Genomic DNA, 21790 nt, shown 5'->3' on the forward strand with positions numbered 1-21790 from the left:
TGCTACTGAAGTGAAAATTAGGAAGGAAAAAGTCTGGCTTTGTTTTATGGGAAGAAAAGCTGTAAATAGAAATCCAGATAATAAACTTAACAGAGATATCATTACCTTTATGAATCTAAGGACTTGGAGACCTGAGGAAATTCTGGAGCAAGGATCAGGTCGTGGAATACTTAAGAAAACTGGACATACAGAAGTCCATGGGTCCTGAGTGGATGCGTACACAAGCACATAGGCAGATGTCATTGCAAGGTCATTCTCAATAATCTTTGAATGATTGTGGAGATTAGAAGATTTCCCTGAGGAGAGCAGGGAGCAAATATCACTTCCGTTTTTAGAAGGGACAGGAAGGAGGGCTCAGGGATCCACAGGCCAGTGAACCACACCTCAAATCCCTGATGGAGCAACTAATTCTGGAAACTGTTCCCGGGCATGTGAAGAACTACTACAGAAGAAGTAGTCAGCATTTATTCACAAAGGCAAAGTCATACTTGTCCAAGTAACCTTGTAACCTTCCATGATGAAATGACTGCCTTGGGAGATGAGAAGAGAGATGTGTATATTTTCAGTGCTCATGTTGGTAAAGGCTTCCAACACTGTCTCCCATAAAACACTGATTGAGAAGTTCTTGATTTATGGGCTAGATAAGCAGATGGTCAGGTGGAACTGAGAACTAGCTGAATGGCTAGGCCCAGAGGGTACTGATCAATGGCGGGAAGCTTAGTTAGAGACCAGTACCTAACAGTGTACCCAAGGGTTCCATACTGGGTCCAATACTGCTTAGTACCTTCAATGACTTGGATGATGGGGTAGTGCATACCCTCAGCAAATTTGCTGATGATACAAATCTCAAAGGAGTGGCTAATTCACCAGATGGTTGTGCTACCATCCAGAGGGTTCTCAATAGACTGGAAAAATGGGCTGATCTCATGAAGTTCAACAAGAGCAAGTGCAAAGTCCTGCCCCTAGAAAGGAACAACCCTAGTCACCAGTATATGGCTGAGGGACACTCAGCTGGAAAATAGCTTTGCAGAAAAGGCCCTGGGGGTCTTGGTGAATGCCAAGCTGAACACGGACCAGCAATGTGCTCTCACAGCAAGGAAGGATAATGGGACTGCCAGCAGAGACCTTGATCATGCAAGCATGTGATAACCTGACCTTGATGCTTCAGTTTTATCAGGTAAACTCTAATTTCAAACAGATCTGAAATTATTTGAAATCTGAGGAAAATGCTTCCAAGGACACAAGAACTATTCAGATTGAGAGTTTATTCAGAGTTATGGTAATGCAACAAATGCTATGTACTTCTGTAGTGGGATACAGAACAAGAATGAAGGCTGCTTTTTTGTTTCACTTACCTGATGCATGATCACAATGAAGCCAACCTTTCTGGGGAAAAAGGAGGTTATGCCTCCCTTCAGAGCTAGGGCATCTGTGCCCTAGGGAGTCTCTTGTGGCTCATGGGTCAAAGTAAAGGGGTATGATAAACAAGGAGAGCAACTGCAGCAATAGGTGACAGATGGGATCATATGGAATTTATTTCTAAACAAAAAGTCAATTAATTGCTTGACTGAGAGCAAAGTTAAAGAACTTTACCTGACAGAAAACTGTGGGCATCAAGGAGACTTATTTCTATTTTTCTTCTACTTAGTAATTTTCAGTCTCTGGATGAAAAAGCTCATTATCCTAGCTTCTATTCTAATAAAGCACTGTCTGTATAGCTCAAAAGTCGTTTTGTCTATGCAATACAACATAAAACATACATAAACACATTCAAATACATACATACAATATGTACACACATACCTGAAACATTGATAAGAGCTATTTTTATTTTTCATTCACTTTTACACCATTGGAGATCCTAAAGCTGCTTTTTTGTCTGAACTACTGATGAAAACCATGTTTATCATAAAGAGTATCATCTTTGCTACTAGTGATGATGAGAGAAAATACTATGTATTGAATTGTTCCTCTTTGCCTATCACTATATGATTTTAAGCATTGGTAACAATCATGCCTTGGGAAAAAAAAGCAAATGAAATGCACAAGCAATTAAAGCTTTTCCAGGGATGTTAATGAAAAGACAGTTGATGCAGTATTGGAAGTTGAAAAAAAAAAATCCAAACCAACCAATATTTCAAAGAGAGAAAAATAAGTCTAAGGGTTTCTTATTATCCCCAAATGCTTATCTCTTTTTCTCACTATTGCATAAATCTATTAATTTATAATTTATAATGAAGAAGAAAAAAACATGTGATAAAACAACTTGCAGCTGTTTTTAATATATCTACTGGCTTTCCAGAGAAACAGCACTGACTGGATTAAAGCCTTTGGAAGAAGGCACCTGCATAAATCTTCTACCATTAGTTTCTGAAAATACATCTAACTCTTGCAGAAAGTAACCTCTTTTTAAGATCTTCCATTTCATCTCCTTTCAAGTTTCATTAAATATCAAACTGTAGATGTGTTTTTAGGTTTCAATATTAATGGTACAGAATGACGTCTGGACACTTTTGTAGCAAATACCTGGTATAAAGACAGGATCTCTGCCTCTGCCCTCGTGAGAAAAAGTAAATGGATCTATATAAATGGGCTGTACTGTCAGCTCTGGGACTTGATGGAGTTCTTCTGCTCCTGGTGACACCTCATCAGGGGGTCTGTTATGGATGCAGAAGTTAGGCTATGTTATCCTAACACTGATAACGAGCTAAGAGCTAATAAAGCATATAGCTCCTTTGAGAATCTCCTTTTTTTTTTTTTTCTTAACAGCCTAGAAGAAGTTTAATTCTATAAAGAAGCCAGAAAATAAAAAAAAAAATCTAAAATACCACAAATCACTACTTAAAATCTTATAAAGACTTCGCTCAGAGGCAAGTTCATCGATGTTAGAGTTGCACCTGACTCTAAGTACAGCCAACTAACATCCCTATTGAGATTTTGGAATATATAAAATACTACACTTAAGACTGTGCCACTCTTTTGACAAACCGTGATTCTTAAATAGATGCTCATTTGCCTAAGTAAAAAGGGAAATAAAAGATGGAATTGATGACTTCAAAAAATAATTCAAAAACATAGGAATTAAAATTATATATACAGAGAAACCATATACAGTAATGTATATATTTATACACATATACACATACTTGAATATATTTATACATACATTTATTTAAGGCATAGTGTTTTAAGAAGTTGGTTTGGTGAGTATTTCTCAAAGTAAGTGCAAGATTCCATTGGTAAGCCATTCAGAAAGTGAGGGAACTTTTATGAAAAGGATTACAAGTTCTAAGGAAATAATCACAAATTTGAGAGATGGAGAAAATGACAAAATCAAGTAGATCGATAGTTGGAGTCTGCTGAGGCCAACCATGTGAGAATTTAAAGGCATTTCTCATTTATACACCTCATTGATGCCAGACATCATTTGCTGCCTCAAACTCCTTCCTAGACCATAGAATCTGACCACCAGCCAGGATCTGGTCCTTGCTCACAGTTCCCTAGCAAGCAGAAGTTGTGGATTCAGGGGCCACAGGAGCTGTGTGTTCATCTAAGCAGAGTTTTGGTTTCCAGTCTCTGCCCTCAGGGATTACTGCTTCTACCTTATATCCAAAGGCTCTCAAAAGCTTCTGCAAGTTCCTTCTGCAGCAATCAGAGCTCAGAGCCTAAGTTTTCTATCTTGTGACAATTCTCATTTCCCTGATGAACACCTTTCGAAGGACAGCAAATGAATCCTTGCCTCCACCTCTAGTTTTCTGATTAATAGCATTAGCTTGCACACATTTTCACCAGAATAGTATGCTAGGTTTAGTTAACCATAAAGATACTTACAGAAACCCAAAATTCTTTTAGGATAAATAATGTCCATGAGACTGAACACATAGGATCTACAGATATATTGTTTTTTTTAACTACACTGAGAGCAAGACAGAAACACTCAGTTCAGTTGAAGTTTTGTATAACTGGGCACATAGAGATGAACACCTCTAGAAGTGTTAGAAAATTTTATAATAATTACATGAATAATTGGGAAGAGAATCTCAGTCATCAGGAACTGCTAAGTAAGCACAGGCTAGGTGATGTGGATTTCATTCAAAACTCCATCTAATTTCATTCATGTTGCCTGTGCCTTCCTTTAGACCTAGCTGTAGATGCTCAGCTACAAATACCTAAGCCTCAAAGCAGATAAACAGCTCGTCATCCAATTTGAGCAACTGATATCAGAAAGAATTATTCTGCTAAGTTAAGTATTTTATGCACATTATCTATCAAGTTTTAGAAGAGTAGATTCATACTTTTGTAACAATATTATGTATTATATTGCAATATATTACATTGCAATAATAGTATTATGGCTTTTGAAAACAAAATAACCATTAATAATACACAAATATGAATGTTAATTTTCCACTGATCCTAAGTGTCTTTTGACATACTTTTAAAAATCACCTACAGAATGTTCTTATAAAAGGAACTTCACACTTTTTTCAGGCTTTGCGAAAGCAGTTGTTAAGGAAACCAATTAGTTCAACAATCATAATTGCAATAATGGTTCATATAAAGACAACTTGATGTTAAATTGTGTAGTAGATTTCTTAGAACTGCTTAGAGGTTAAGGGGGAGCACTGAAAGGAAACTGTTCAGAAAAAAATAATTTCTATCTTCTGAAACTAAATTAACTAATCTGGTTTTCACTTGAATGCCTAGAGACCACCTACATTATAATTTACAGAGGTATATAATTTCTTGCAGTTACAGAAGCTGTAGCAATAATAGGGAATACTTTAAATAATTATAACAGGTTAAAGTTTAATATAAAGTTTACACTTGCAAAACAAGCAAGATTTGTGTTTCAAATATACATAATTGAAAAATGGCTTATCCCTTCCATTTACCTAAAAAAGGTTTTATTTATTTTTCTACTTCATAAATATCTTTATTTCTTTTTAAGCTTTCCTATATTTCCTCTGCCTTTTCCTTTTTCAATCATGTAGTGAAATTGTGTTTCTGAATTATGGCAATCACAAGGCACCATCTATTTAAAAAAAGCACACAGGGCCTATTGAGGCCCTGAGTTTCAATCAAGATGCAAATCAACTCTCACTACTGAAATTCAAGTACATAAACCAAGTCTTCGTACCAGAACTGGATCTGAACCTATTAATGAATGACAAATGCCTATTCATTTCTATAAATGCAAGTAACAATGCTTCCAATATTAACAAATTTCTACAGAATATTAAAAGAAAATATTGCAGAGATCTTGAGATAACCCCACTGAAAATTTTGATGAAAAATTGAAATAGACAGAAAAAAATTAGTCATTTCAAACTTTTCTGATGACACTGTAGTCTGTGAGTTAGTCAAACTCACTGCCACTTTACCAAGAACAATGCTAGTCAGATGCTCAGACAAACACCTATCAAAATGGTTTGTGCTTTAATATATTTGTCATTATATATTTTTTACAAGATTTTAATTTGTTTCTAATACACTAATAGTTTAATATACAACATACAGAGAAAAAACTATGTTAGAGGACTTAACTTATTTTAAAATGGTAATGACACTGATCTAATTTGGAATGTATTATTAGAGATAATTTAGACAAGAAGTTTGAAATCTCTTCCTTATAAAAACTTCTTTATAGAAATTAAGACTACCCATAATAAATCAGAAAGTACTATCATATTTTAGGTTTATTCGGACTGAAATAATTTTGCATTGTTGCACCGAAATGTAACTTTACGTTGGGAAGCATTAAAACTTGATAAATCAGTTACTGAAATACACTCAGTCTTAACTACTATGCTGTTTTCCTTACAAAAAAAAATTCCAAACCTTCCAGTTTACATAATTAAAAGTATGAACAACATTTCTATAGATTTCAGAGCCTGTAAATAGGCCAAACAGAAGGCTGTCTGCTCACCATGTTAGGGTGAAACAGTAAGACAATATCTAAACGAGACTATTTTAAACCTTAAGTTCATCAGACACTAAAATAAATGCCTTTATTACAAGTGTATCTTGAAGCACGTGTAGACATAGGACTGAAATCAAGAACTCTAACAATTAACTTGCTTCCAATAAACAGGCAATACAACTTGAAAATGTATATCACAGGTGTATCTGAAATACTATATTTCTTGTTAACTGTCAGCATATGGGTTGAAGAATCAATGTTTGTTCTGTACTTACAAATAGCTTCATTACTAAGAGAAAAGTATGAAACGGGGTAGCATACAATTCATAGAGAAAAAACACTCTAAAATTAACTTACCTGTAATAATGTTGGGCTTTGGTGGCATGCTGAATTCATACAATGTTGGTTCAGAATAACCCAGTCTGTTGGCAGCTGTAATTTGTACTTCGTAACCCATGGTCCACTGAAGATGCTCTAAGATGATGTGGTCTCTACTACCCTGCACTTTTTTCTCTAGCCACTGGTCTTCCTTATCTTTCTGTAAAAGTGCAAATAGTAGTTTAAATTCTCAAAACCTCTACTATTATTTGTCTAAACTCTGTCTACATGATGCATAAAACCATGGCATTTCATTTACAGAAGTTATAAACAAACAATATAATTTTGGAGTTCTCAGTATTTGGGCCTTTTGTGATTTTAACCACTCCTAAAACTGTTCGCATAATGTAGATTTAGGGATTTTGTAGGCAAACCCTGTTAACCTTTTGACTTAAATTTATACTTGCTCAATACTGATGTCTATAATGGCGAACAGCAGGATAACTATTTTAAAATGCTGCTAAGAATAAATTCTGCCAAAAGTTTATCTCATATAGGCGTTTCAATTGAATTTTCATCAATATTTTTTAAAAGAAACTTGCCATTAAACCAAAACTTGAATTGTTAACTGTGCTTATATCATACATTAGTTCTACAATAAAAAACATACATTAACTGTAGCAATGTGTGCTACTATAGTCACATTTGCAAAACAGGTTGTATACAACAAAATAAACACCACTGAGAATGTATGTAGTCCTATTTCTAGACCGTTGAGAGGATACAGGTAAATTATTAAGATGGTGTTCTAGAGAAAAAAAAGTGTTCTCATAATTCAGATAATTATCCAAGACACCCATACAAAGGGAACAAATAAGGACATCAGTTCCAATCTTAATTCTGGCATTTCATAAACTTGGAGTGCTTATCTCTGCAATCACTCCTTTTACTGTATAATACATTTAATTATTTTTTATACAAAATAACAAATAGGTAAAAGGATAAAACAATATATACAGTCAAATATAAAACCCATCTTGTTCAAAGGAGTACTGGTAAGTGACACTGAAGTACAATAGGGTGGCAAAAAATACGTCTGAGAGCCAAATCCTGGTCACCCAACCCATACAGCTACACAGATCCAGTCAGAGGACATAAACTTTCTGGAAAGAAAAACTTTCAAATGCAGGGAAGTAGAACCTTTTGCTGCAGACTACTGTGCTTCTCAGCAGCTTGTATTTATGCTCTTTGCTGAAGCATCTTGCTCTTAACTGATATGTGTCAAAGAATATAGCATCTAAATTAGACAGTGCAGGGACATTTCATGCTTCTTATGCATGATTTTGATTTTTTTTTTTCTCCCCAGTTTTCAGAAAACAGACTAAACTCCCTTATGTGCACTGCTACAAAAACTTATTTGCTATCAGCACTGACTATGATGATTTTCTCATATTAACTTCACCTTTTCTTATACTTCTTGCTTCTTCTTCACTGGCATTGGTGCTAACACATGATAGTCCTGCAGTGATTAAAATACAGTAAAATATCTTTTCAGGCTGATTTGCAGCAAGGTGAAAGTGCCTACTTGGTGCAGCAGTAAATCAATGAAAAACATCAGAATGGTTGTCACATTACAAATTAGGAAAAAAAAAAAACACTAAATACACTGGAGTATATACAGTTTACTTATCATAGTGAAACTGGTATTTTCTGTCAAGGCTATTTTCCAGCATCCTCATGGATGATTTCTGTGGCAATCAGCTGACAGGCCACTGAGTGGATTCACCTATATTTACATTTTACTGAGTGAATACACTTACATTATCCAACTACTTTTACAAAATATATTTTTGTACAGCACTGCTAAAATAAAAGGAATTAATACTGATTGCAATATGCATATACAAGTACTCCTCAGTAATATTAGGAATGCCAGTGTTAATTAGCACTATATTTTAATGGCTGTTCAAACTGGTAAGGTCTGGGAGGAGTCAGAAAAAAAAAAAAAAAAAAAACAAACCACAAACAGATTACCAACATGAGAGAAACCAGAAGATCCATACGTGATCTTGGTGTGTGCACATACAACCACATAAATATACTGGGGAATTTCAAAGTGGTTCAGAATCACAGAACAAGAAAAATATACTGAACTGGAAAATAAAGATTCAGGTTAATATGATTCCTGCAGGTGGAAAAGACAGCACTTGCAAACAGATGTAAGAGTATATTTTGAAAAAAAAACAAAACCTGTAGAATTACATGTTATAAATTAAATGAGCTTAAGATTTGGAAGAAGAACTATGCAGATTCCTGTATGAGGATGTCCTTCTGCAGACATCTGCTTCCTTCTGAAGCCAACTGGCTGGATTGAGATAAATGAAACAATGTCCAAGCACTGAGCTCAAAGAAAACAATGTTTTATGAAGTGACAAACACAAGTTATGAGAAAGAAGAATAAACAAATTATCTGGAAAATAAGTTGTCATCTTTTAAATATAAACAGATGAAGTCCTCCAGAATACAGTCCGGATTCGGCATCTTAAAGAAAAAAATAAAAGAACCACAATGTCCTTCATTATAGCTGTTACTTCGCATGCATTTTCAAGTACTATTTGCTACGTACACCTCAGTAATGTGTCCAGATTTATTTTACTATTAATGTAAAAATGGAAAGAGTATTATGAGAACACAGAAAAGACTCTGTCAGTTAAATCTTATTACAAATCTCCCTGTTTATGCTGAGACCTTTTAACTGGTAGCTTAAGGAGCAGAAAATAGAACTACAAAAGAATACTTCTTACCTTAGAAAGCCATTCCATTATTAATACTGCCTAAAATTCATAGAAAGCTCTACATATGCACAACGTTATACAACAAATGAAAAAAAAAAACCCTTCCAAATAAGACACTACAGTCTAATTTGAGGGGTAAATTAATATAAATGTCTTCAGTAATCATTCACAATTAGAAGTTGTATCACTAATATCCACCAACAAATGCACATTTTTAGAAACTGCAATCAGATCTGCAACTTCAGAGATTAAACTGTTGCTTTATTTGCTCTTCATTTTGTTATGCATAATGCAGAAACACTCCTTTACAGAATGTCACTGATGCTGTGAGACTAACCAATGACTGGCAGTTCCTGGGGATCTTACTGTCCACTTCCATTACTCTTAAACCTTACATGCACACTGTCCTCTTCCCAGTAGATGTTTTTGGTTGAAATAAATCTGCCAAAATGCCACAGACTAATCGCACACACACACAAAAAAATAAATAATAATAATAAAATAATCTTAATTGCATGCATATTGACTTTAAATATAAGCACCTGTCAGATTTATCTCAGAAGTGTCTAAAAGCTAGGTTTGTAAGACAGCTCTGCATAACCTAAGTACCTAAACACCTGGACAAAAGAAGAGTAAACAGAGCAATGTGAAACTCCAGTCCACCATGACTTGGTTGCTTCTCAAAACTGAAGGTACATCTGGCAACAGTCAAGTAAAGCCAATCCACCTAAGTATTTACTAGTTAGGAACCTAACTATTTACTAGTCTAGACAATAATCTCTCTTTAATGCTTATTTTATATTGTACCCAAGATCACATTCTCTAGGAACTCATAAAAAGTGAAGACAAATGATTAACCCCCTTCAACCCTTTCCCATCCTTGGTAAATCCTTTCCGCTTCTCCATCCTAGCTAAATTGTTGTGCTGAAATTTCATCTCAAACAACCTTGTTATTATGGTGGTCCCTGTGCAAAGAAAAGGGCAGGAGATGCTACACTATTTTTAAAGCTGTTAGAAAAAAAGTACCAAGAAATCATTATGGAAGATAACCTGATAGTTTAAAGCCATGACTTCACAAGAATCCATTACATTAGGATCATGCCTTGTAGGTCTTGGTAATACAGAACAAATACTGAATAAAGCACAAAATGGCTGATAATATACATGGTGTTAAAATGCAGAGAAAGCCCAAGAATCCGGCAGGTAAAGTGGAACTTAGAGGTGCAAGAATATTTAACTCTTTTATGGTAGGTATCTCAGAGTGTGAGTAAGTGAGAAATATTCTCTTTTCAAATTATTTTTATTTACTCAAGTTTGCTCTAGAATCTATCATAAATTAACAAAATTAACAGCATTCATTTTGTTCATGACTCCATCAACACAGTCAAAGCGTGAAGCCCAAAACCTACCAAACAAACACCTGTCACTGCTAAAATTCAGGGTACTAGTAGTAACACTGTAACAGGTCAACACAGTGAACAATTTTTAGGCCTGCAAAAACTAATTGCCGCTCTAACATTTCCTCCGAACATCATTATGTTTGTAAAAGTAAAAAAATGAAACACCATCATTGTTTTTCAAAACAGGATTTTAAACATTTTTTCTTGCTTCTACCTAAACATTTATAACCATAAAGGATGGATATTTTTATTATTTCATTCTAATTCCAATTTTTTTACTGAAACTTGGTCTGACAGGGAAACACAAAAACGCCTTCCCCCTTTTTTTTCCTCTAGCTTTCTGTTGACATTCTGTGATCTGCAAGTCACAAGAAAATAGCGTGGTGCCTATCTGCACAGAACAGTGAGAAACATTGTGTGCCCAGCACAAATTCACAATTGCACCATGTGCAGCTACACAATATCCATCACAGTCAAAATAGTTGAGCAGTAAGCACAAACTTCTGCTTATGACTGTGTGAGTCATGCAAGTGATTCTACCTTCATGGTGATCGTACATTGTTTGCGTGCTGCTTCTGGTGCTAAGCTTAATTTGTGCAATATCTTCCAGAGGCTGCTTTGCAGTCTGCCTCTCTCTTGCAGGTCTGTGCCTGGTCACCCACTTACCCTGAGCTTCTGTGGCAAAACATAAAACTCTTTATTATCTGACTATAGTTAGTAAGTTCTGCCCATAATAGGAATAAACTGATGTTAGGAAAGCAATATTTGAAAGAATGAAACATGATTTCCAGAAAAATAAAACTAACCAACTGCCCTAACCCTGGCTACAATATTGCTATATCTTCAATGCTGACCTTCTCCCAGTTTAAAAAAAAAAAAAAGGTAAAATAAAACTGTATAAAACTTAAATATGATGGAACTGACTCTTAATAAGGAATAATCCGCTATGAAATATAAAGAAAAAAAAGCCACTGATGCACAGCTTGTTATCTAATATGCTCTTTAAACATGCAAGCAAATCCATTGGTCCAGGTGCTAGCAATGAGGCTAGCAAGAGTTATAGGAAAGATGATTAAATATGACGAATGGGGAAGATAGAAGAGAAGCGGTCAACAGATAATTAAGAACTTTAAGTATCATCCATTTATTCTGATTTAAATAGCAAAAACTTATTGTGCTTTTTTATTGTAGGAAGGCCTTTAATTTACCCAAATCACTTTTTCAATTGGAAGCTTACAGCAAAATGGATTTGAGGTCCAAGTAAAAGGTATCTTCTTCAGTAACCTAGAAAGTTTTCAGTTACTGGTTAAACCATGAATTTATCTTTTAACAATACAAATGAAAAGTGATCTTTTTTACTATAATATATCTTAGTTAAAATGTTAGATCTAAGTCAGGTTCCCAAAAACATTCAGGATTGATCCAAAAACATTTAGCTTACCTAAATCACAGAAACAGATTAAATTCCACATACTGCATGCATATATTGTATCCAAACAGTTTATTTTCTTATCTTTTCAATTATAAATACTTGGAGGCATTGTAATCTAGTTAGGAAGCTCAATGCCACAAAACTGCATTGTATCTTCTATTGGATATTTTACTGCCCTCTCTCTTCACAATTACTTTTCTTTTACAACAACTATACTTACAGGACTGAGAGTAATTTAAGAAGAATTAAAGACTTAGGCATCAATGATATCAGAATATTTGCTGTTTATTCTCTCAGACTACTCTTAAAAGCTTTACCAAATTTTTCTCAATTGATTTCGACCTACCAATCCTATTCGGTTATACTTAGCTTAGAAAAATCATTTTATGTGCCAGGTTTCTCCACTTGGAGAATCTCAGAACTATCATAAATAACTTACGTTACAGGAACAACAGGAAATGTGACAAAATTGTCAGTAATTTGACACAATCACAAATGTGACAAAATGTGAAAAATGTGTCAAAAACAATTGCAAAATAAGGAACTGGTTTTTCTTTTTTGTGGACACTAAATCACGTTCTGCATTTACTATCTCAAAGATTCCTTATTCCTGTTAAATACAGTCCTCACTACCTTCTGTTTAACACATCTAAATCACAGAATCATAGAATGTTTTAGGCTGGAAGGGACCTCAAGAGGTCATCTGGTCCAACCTCCCTACACAAGCAGGGACGTTTCTAGCTAGGTCAGGTCGCCCAGGGCCCTCTCAAGCCTGGCCTCAAATAACTCCAGGGTTGGGGCCTCCACTATCTCTCTGGGCAGTCCATTCCAATCTATTCTCTTTATTAAAGATTTTTTTGCCTAATATTGAGTCTAAATCTATCCTTTCCCTAGTTTAAAACCATTACTCCTTGTCCTATCATTACAAACCCTTTAGAACAGACCTTCCCCCACCTACATGTGGGCCCCTTCATTTACTGGAAGGTGCCCACATGAAGGTCCCCCTGGAGCTTCCTCTTCTCCAGGCTGAACAACCCCACACCCTCAGCCTGCCTTCATATGAGAGGTGTTCTAATCCCTTGATCGTTTCAAATCATTTAAAAATCATCTAAAATATCTGATGTTACATTCCCAATATCTTTTATGCTCTTAAAACAGACATGTAAACCTGCTATTATACTCTGGTAAAATTTCTTTTTACCGGGTCTAGTCAGGTAAAAGTAGCATAATCTTCCTAACAGAAAAAAAAGATGTTATTAGAAAATACATGCTTTTGAATTAAACCCATTGATTTTGCAAGCTTTATAGTTAAATCTTCAACCCAATAATTTCTAACCATAATACATCAGGAAAGGAAAGATATTTTAGCTACTTTAATAATTAAAAAAAAACCAAAACAACTCTGTCTTTGGTAGAAAAATAAATTACACATTGCTGAAACCCATTTTCTAAAGTTGCCAGATTTGAAGAGAGAACACCAAATCAGACTTTAGCTGACAGAAAGCAATGGTTGGTTTTTAAAAAGCTAATATATACACTGAAACTCATGAAAGTCCTAACGATTTCTCAATTATTTGACTTTTTTAAGCTGAGTGTTGGAAACTAGAAAGACAGGAAATGTGAAACATTATCTGATAATTAATCTTATTTAAAATTAACACGGACTACTGGAATATAGCTTTCTATCTCTATGACCTATCTATGGATACAGAGGCATTTCCTTTTCAAACAACCCTTTCTTTAACTTTAATGCTTGCTAATCTACTGCACTTTTGAGAGCTGAACATAAGTGTTCCTCATTTACCATTTAACAATAGAGAGAGTATAGTTTTCTTGTTAGAATGAATTTTCAGTTATACCTTTAGGAAGAGCAGGGTGTTTGTTTGTTTTGTTTTTAATAATTATTTTAAATTTTAAATAATTATTTTAAACAGTTATTTTATAATCTGGCACTAGCAACCTAGCCACAAAAGAAAACACACTATACTACTACTTATTTTCTTTTTGTAGCATGCATGCCTTTTGTTACTTTTCAAATCATACCAACAGTTTTCTTTACATCAAAAGCAGATATTACTAAGCAAAATGCATCTATCTGATTAACTGAAATACTTACACTTCTGTACTTGACAATATATTCCAAAATGGGGGCACCTCCATCATCTTGTTTAGTTATGCTAAGTTTAAAACTCTTGCCACTTCCTGGTTGTCCATGAATTGAAGGGGGGCTTGGCTCCCCTAAAAAATGAAAAAAACAGTAGATAATAATTCAGCAACAGGACAAGCTGGAAAGTTGACCACCACATTCTTAGTTAAAATCTTTAATATCAACATGATCCTTCCAAGCATTGCTGAACATCCTTACTAAATGTGATAAATATTTGGCTTAAAGTATGTTCTAATGTAGTTTGTCACAAACAAGGCAACAAAATTAGGTGAAGCATGAAAAAAGGTATTAATTTATTTGAGATCTTCTGATTTTTGGCACTTTCAAATGTAATTTACTTCAGAAATTATTTATTCATCAATTCAGCATGGCTGGTAGTTGCTACTCACAATAAAATTTAAGAGTGACACTGTCTTACAGGAAAGCACCTTTAACATTAAGCATTAGCTTTAGTCCCACATGTGAGATCTAAACTGTAACACAGATATTAGGCAAATTAACTCTTCAAATGAGCCAAGGAAAAAATTAGATACTTTTAGAGTAGTTTCTATTAAGAATAAATGTAAAGAAGATTCCCAAAAGCAAAACCAATTTTCTCTGTAATGACAGAATAAAAATAATCTTAAATGTTTAATTGAAGGGTTAATAGCCAGATTAAGCCACTTTGGTAACTGAAATTCACAGACTAATTATAATTTCTATATGCAATACCTATCATAAAGTTTTAAATCAGACCTTAAATGAAAATGTGCTATCATACTCAAGTGTCTTATCTTCAAATTGTCTGTAAATTTGCATTCACCCAAAGAGATACAGTTCCTTTATAAATATCTGTAATATTTGTTTACCTCTTGTCAAAGATAAATTGCCTTAGATCTCAACATAGAATTTGCCTAGTTCCAAACCAGATAACATAATTTCTACCAATTTCTATCACTCTTGTATCAGCTATAATGTTCCATATGAATAATAGTAAAAAATATTTTATCTGTCTTTCAATATGTTCAGAATATGCACATGCTTTAACCTAAAAAAGAAATTTGAAAGCTGCCAAGTTACCAGTTTTGGACAGAGGAAACTTATCAATAAGAACATAATATAATAACATGGAAATATTTTCTGAGTTCCATAGTTGTGTGAATTTTATTGTTTATTCTATTAGGACCAGTACTCTTAACTACACTGAGTAACACCCTACTCAGAAAACAGTTTAGTTGCAACAGATTTATGAGAGACTAGTTTAGTAATAGCTGCTGATGTATTTTGGTATATCTGAGAACTATACAGTGCCATCTGTTCCTTTATTTTCTTCTCCCTTTGTGTTTAATTTTATTTTTAAATTATTGTTTTTATTTAAAAGCAATCTGAAAAAAAATATTTTTCATTAGCCCTTAATATTTAAATCTGAATTTATTGCCTTTAAAGGTTACTACAAATACAGAAATGGCTTCATAGCATTTATCATTTGAATGTAATCACAGTTAAAATAATTTATTTTCATTATTTTTCCATGGCTCAAGATTTCTGTTTGATAATTGCAAAACTTTTGGCAGTATAGTTTGCTGAAGAAATGCTTCCAGAAAGGGCCAATTAATTTCTCACAGATGTCTATAATACCCTGAGTATAAATGAGAAAAAGTCCTTAATACACTATCTTTCATGGTTTGTGCAGTTGAATATAAAGCAAAGATTTGTCTAAGTCCACAAAATATAGATGGGATAAATTCTTCAATTTAAGTGCATTCACACTACTTGGGGGGGGGAATAGGAGGAACAAAACATTTCTGAGAAACAATGTAAAGACTGATGTTGTAGAGTGGGAAGTAGTGTATAAATGTAAAACATTATCCCCAGTGATTCGTACTTCAAATTTTTACCTGTTCTGGAGACAATATATTCTAATAACCATTTACATTTTCATTTAATAGCACAAGTATTACTCACGGACAGGTAGGGTCTGGAAGATCTCAATTTTGCTATACTCTCCTTGCCCTTTTCCATTTACAGCAGCTACTTTGATTTCATACGTTGTATTTGGTTCCAAATTGCTGAGAGCAACCATTGCTAAAGGAAAAGCAAGAAAAGGTACGGGAACAAAATTTGATGAAGCAATAGATTTTTTTTTAAAAAAAGAAATCAAGCAATTTCACGATTTGTTTGATTCATTTGCAACTTATAAGTCCCATTTTCTAATAGTCTAATGGTTCGGAAGTTATTTTTCTTGTTGAGTGCAAATAGTCCCTTTTCTTTCATCTGCAAAAAATCATTGTTGTGACTGATAAAATTATGCTTCTGCAGGGATTTGATGTCAGTATTACAGAAGCCATAGGCAACAATTAAGGACCTTGATGAGGACAGATATTTTATGTTCAAATGTGAGCACTGGAAACACGGACCTGTCAAAAAATTATAAAAGTTTCCTTTCTCCTAGCTGGTAATAAGCATCTGATGCATGTTCAAGCCACCTTCATACAGTTCATAACTTGCCATTTTTCCCTCATGGAGAGCAGTAGCAACCATCCTTGGTCTACGCTCCTAGATGCAGCTATGTGCACGTTAGTGGTGAATTACTGGGGCTATGTCCTGACAATTCAACGATATACTCAAGACCCAAAATGACACATGACTATGATGATCAAAGGTAGAGTTCTGAGTTATCTGCTAAGGATCTGAAAGTGAATTAGGCATGTTTGTACATATTTAAATGACTGTATATGGAAATGCATATGAAGTTATAGCCAATTAAAAAAAAAAGAAAAAAAAAAAAGAAAAGTAATTTGGGAAGCAAATGGGTTTGAACTTAGGACATGCTTTCAGAAATCAAAAGTGAATCCCTGCCATTAATCTTTCACACAGCCTGAACCTTTATGATTTTGCCCAGAGATGCTATCAGAAGCAGAAATCAGGGGACAATGCTTGTCAAAAAGAATATTGTAGAGCACAAAAATATTGTTGCTGTAATGTACAACATATGTAGAAATAAAATCCAGGAAAAGGATGTTGAATTCCAGGATCCTTTACAGCAGTGTAGCATTACATATTATGATAGTACTGTATACTACTAATATCCATGCTGAATATGCACTTGGAAACTTAGCTCCACACAACAGTTCTCGGACCATTACCTTGCCTTTACAAGAAAACTTCCTTTTATTGTCTCTACAACAGTTGCCTGCTTGCCGCTTGCCAGTTCTGTGATGAGCTCTCCAGATGGTCAAATACTTACTGGACAACGGACATAAACTGGACAGAATTTACTTGAAATACAAATATTTTATCAGTATTTGTCTTGCTCATAAAAGCAGGGGCTGTATTATCTTATAAGAGGATATATTATTGCAATGTCTTGAGAAAAAGCCAGTAGCCTTTCTTAGTCTCTAGGGAGCCTAGCTTTTTTCATTATAGAGGAGTATTTTAATACTTGCTTTAAGCTAGCTTTTCAAGGTACACATTTAATGAAAATATAACTATTTCTGTCAGTACTTTTTGTTAGTCCTTTGAGTTCAGATTTCTTAGAGTATTTATTTCTTTAGTTTCTTCCGCAGAGGTCCCATTACAGGTGGAGCTAAAGGGATTTAATTAATTTTGGAAAAATCAGTAACTTTTACATTTCACACTCTATTTATGAGCATTTTGCATGAATCTGCCACTGAAATACAATAACTGCTTTCTTGTAAACAAAACAGTATAATTGTGTGTCTTGCAGCACATTTTAGCTTTATCATTTTAATGAGGTGTACAAATATCAGACTACGAAGTATAACCATGTCATGATAAAGATTAAAGTACCATCACAAGAATAAGAATAGAATATGGAGAAAAGAAGGATTATATATAATATTCAGTTATGGTAAGATGAAATTTAAGACCAAAACGAAGCAGCAGGAGTTTGACTTGCCTTTCAGCCATGATTACTTTCCAGAGCTAAATAATTTCACTGAAAATAAACCTTAAAGAATACTAAAAATTAGTGCTACTGTAAATGTTTTTTAAAATGGAAACAACATAGAAGTATGACTATGAGACTACACTTAATAAAACGTGACTGTCTACAAAAAAACTAAGGATCCAACTTTATACTTGAGTGACTCCTAGGACCTATCTAAATTAATAAAACTACTTTCATTTACAGTATTTAAAGAATTTAATACTACTCTGAAAGAAATATAGGACTTTCAGTATATGAAAGTTAAAAAAATTACTACAATCCATTGTATACCATATGTGTGAATTATGCCATTGGTACATTCACTGGCATACATCAAATCCCAAATACAATGAAAGGGAAATTCCTTTATTTCTTTAATAATGCAATCTGAAAATTTTTAATCTTTTTCTATCTGCCTTATCTATCTGCCCCTGTTTTTATATTGTCTTCTTAATCACAATATTTGCATGGTTTATCTAAAGAATTTAGATTTGCAGACTAATTGATTTTGCTGGGATTATTCACTCAGTGACTGGTTACACTGAGGAGTAGACTTCAAAGAACTACTCCAAAGATTAGAAACAGAAGATTCTCTTATGAACCCTGCAGGTATGGCTGGGCTTAGTTAACACAGAATCATAGAATCATAGAATGTTTTAGGCAGCAGGGACCTCTAAAGGTCATCTGGTTCAACCTCCCTACACAGGTAGGGACACCTCTACCTAGGTCAGGTCATCCAGGGTCCTATCAAGCCTGGCCTTGAATGACCCCAGGGTTGGGGCCTCCACTATCTCTCTGGACAGTCCATTCCAATGATCCATTGCTCTTATAGTAATGATTTTTTTTTCTAATATTGAGTCTAAATCTGTAACATGATGCACAACAGCTCAGATCTTAGTGATTTCCACTTACAAGAAAATAGGCAGGGAGGCTTCAAGTCACATGATACCCTTGGAGACAATTACAACACAAGAAGTTACAACTTATTTTGGTTCTGGTTTAACAAACTGTATAGAAAGATTAAAACAAAACTATAAATACTTTTTTGACAGGGTATGAAAAGATTTTTTTTTTTTTAAATGTGTAGACCAGAATTTAAGAAGCAGCACAATAAGCAAAAAGAATTTTATCTTATTGAACAGCAACATTCAGTCTGACCTCGTCTATGGCAAGAATCCTAAAGTTTAAGCAACATTAAAAATAAAGACCTTACTTTTTACTGTACAGATTCTTCTAATTTGCAAGTAAATCTAAAATATTAAAGAACAAACACAGTACAGAAGAAAAAAAAAAAATTATATATATAGGCTAGACAAAAACGCAGAACTCCATACTATTTCAAATGCAAACTGAAAACATTTCAGCTAGAAAAGCTTAACTTATTATTGCAGAATTTTAACTGCTGTCAAGATGAACCATAGGAAAACAATATCTAATACAAGATTTGCTGTGAAATAAATTGTACCATAAATCCAAGTCAGTAAAAACAAAACAAAAATCCCCAGCTGCTCTTCTGGTCCAGGGGTAGGTTATTTATATTACCTTACTACAGTAGACACAGAGGTGAAATATCTAGTATATTAAATTGTTAATAAAGGACAATAAGGGAAAACTAGTTCAGAAGTCTTCTAAGGACTGTGATATATTACATAAACTGTCATCAAAGCATGGGTGGTTAGGGGAACTAATAGTACAGCTACATCTCATTAATCCAAAAGTCATCTTATATGAGGTTAATTAACAGAATTATCACATAATTTCATTATTATCATTAAAGAGCTATCTGTTGTATAGAATAACATTCTTCCAGTTTCAATTTCAATCCCTTGAGGATGTCAAATCTATCTAAAGTAGGATATAAATTTATTCTGAACCAAAGTAACTGAAAGATATCACTACTGGAATATCATCTTCACTCGTATATACTTGAGATACTGATACTAGTGTGAAATTTCTCACAAAGAAGGATTACAGATTTTAGGATGTTGTTTTTTTCCTATTTCTTTTCTTCTGGTCTCAATCTCTATTACTATGCAGATTGAATGCAGTTTGAATACAGTGTAGGTTAATAAATCGAGTGATTTGACTTAGTAGCATTTTGCTGCACCTTTTACTCACTATTTTACTACTCTCAAGGAAAAACTGAGTCCCCTGGAAATACCTGAATCTCTTTCAGAGTTTAAAATTACTAGTATTTTATGAACCTTAAACAGGTTTTATTTTGTGATGATGCTGCATGTTCTCTTAAGGACAGAGAAAAAGACATGGGGGGAGAGAGCAAGGAACCTAAGGTAGCAGGACATGTGAGGAGAATGGTGAGGGAACTGTGGTAGCATAGCACTAAGGTTCTGCACGAATGTCTCAAACTTTTGTATGTGTCACATAATGTGAGATGTCACACAACATTGTTTTGTTTAATCCATGTGTTTGCACCATGGAAGGAAGAATATAAAAATATCTTTTTCTAGCTAAGCTTCACAGAGTTAGCTCACAGATGTGTTGACAAAATGAAGTTAGATATTACCATGGGGGAGAAATACAGGAAAAAAACTTAAAAGGATTTTTCTACACAATAGGCAAAATTTTTATTCACATGCAAAACCAGCCAAACTGTCCCAGTTCCACCTGTCTGCCTTGCCCAAATAACAATTAGTTTCATAAACAACTATTCAAGCATCTGGGCATAAATATCAAAATTCAACAAACACAAATAAATGAACTTTAATAATGAAAATATTTCAAGTTGCACATTATATGAAAAAACCATAATGGTAGCAAATCCAACTGCCAGTGAAAGTATTGGCATAAATTCCATTAGCATATATGGAGACAATATCAATCCTTTAGTCATTTTCTAAAAAGAATACACAGAAATAAATGGAACCATTTTAAAAATGTCTGAGAATGGCTCAGTCAGAAATTTCTATCATTCTTCACACTATAATTATTGTATTATTTTGGAACATAAGTTGTAGTAGCTTCATTAGCTGTGAATATAAACAGTTTACCTGGGAATAAAGACAGACAGTGTGGTAGATCAGGTATAATTAATGTTCACTAACATGAATAATTTTCTTTATAAAATATGTTCCAGTAGTGCATTTGGCAAAAATGGTTTTATTATTTTGTGTACAGCCCCCAAACACAATTAACCTTTTAAGCTCCTTTTTTGCATATATTTAATTTTCATTTTTATTGAGTAGAATTCTGATATGTCAGTCTACAAGCAGAGCAAGAAGTAGCATCTTCAGCCTGGAAACATTCACAGGATTATCTTTGATACCTATTTTTATTGAAATGAAACTAATAAAAAAAAAAGATTAAATACTCTATGGGACAATTATAGTTACAAAATGTAAAGTGTTATAAATTAATGAAAATTAAGCAAGCAGAAGGGTAACCCAAAGCCCCTAGAAAAGAGCCAATGTGCGGACTGACAACATAGTTTATGATACATTGAATTAACATGAATCCAGAAGATGGGTTTTGTCATCTAACACACTTGGGATGTAACAATGGATAGTTAATTTTCTAGTTTATCTATTTAAAAAGCATCCTGAATTCAACTTGTATTTTATCTAAATCACAGCACAGCACACAGTTTAGAATAAAACACAAACCACAAAATCCAAGGAGAAACATTCCTGGACCAAAAGCAATTTATTGAGATGGATCATTGTATTAGTAAACTATTCCCATAACCTTATTCAAAACAGAAACATAATTCCATGAACTACATATTAAATAATTCATTTACACAAGCCAGTTTGAAGAAAAAGGAAAAGAATATTAATTGTATGCAATACTTTTTGCAGCTTTCCAAGCAC

General features: G+C 33.9%; 1 protein-coding gene across 1 annotated transcript in view; it reads right to left on the minus strand.

Annotated features, from left to right (window-relative positions):
• Positions 1-21790, minus strand: part of NCAM2 (neural cell adhesion molecule 2) — a gene marked incomplete at its 5' end in the record, with an annotated part of 71339 nt that overhangs the window by 25897 nt on the left and 23652 nt on the right. Inside the window, 3 exons of the mRNA XM_008949475.1 lie at positions 6281-6461; positions 13985-14106; positions 15980-16099. Of these exons, the coding sequence (XP_008947723.1) occupies positions 6281-6461; positions 13985-14106; positions 15980-16099 (423 nt within the window). The remainder of the gene's footprint in view (positions 1-6280; positions 6462-13984; positions 14107-15979; positions 16100-21790) is intronic.

This window comes from Merops nubicus, unplaced genomic scaffold (genome assembly GCF_000691845.1).
Source record: "Merops nubicus isolate BGI_N331 unplaced genomic scaffold, ASM69184v1 scaffold12001, whole genome shotgun sequence".
NCBI classification, from domain to species: Eukaryota; Metazoa; Chordata; class Aves; order Coraciiformes; family Meropidae; genus Merops; species Merops nubicus.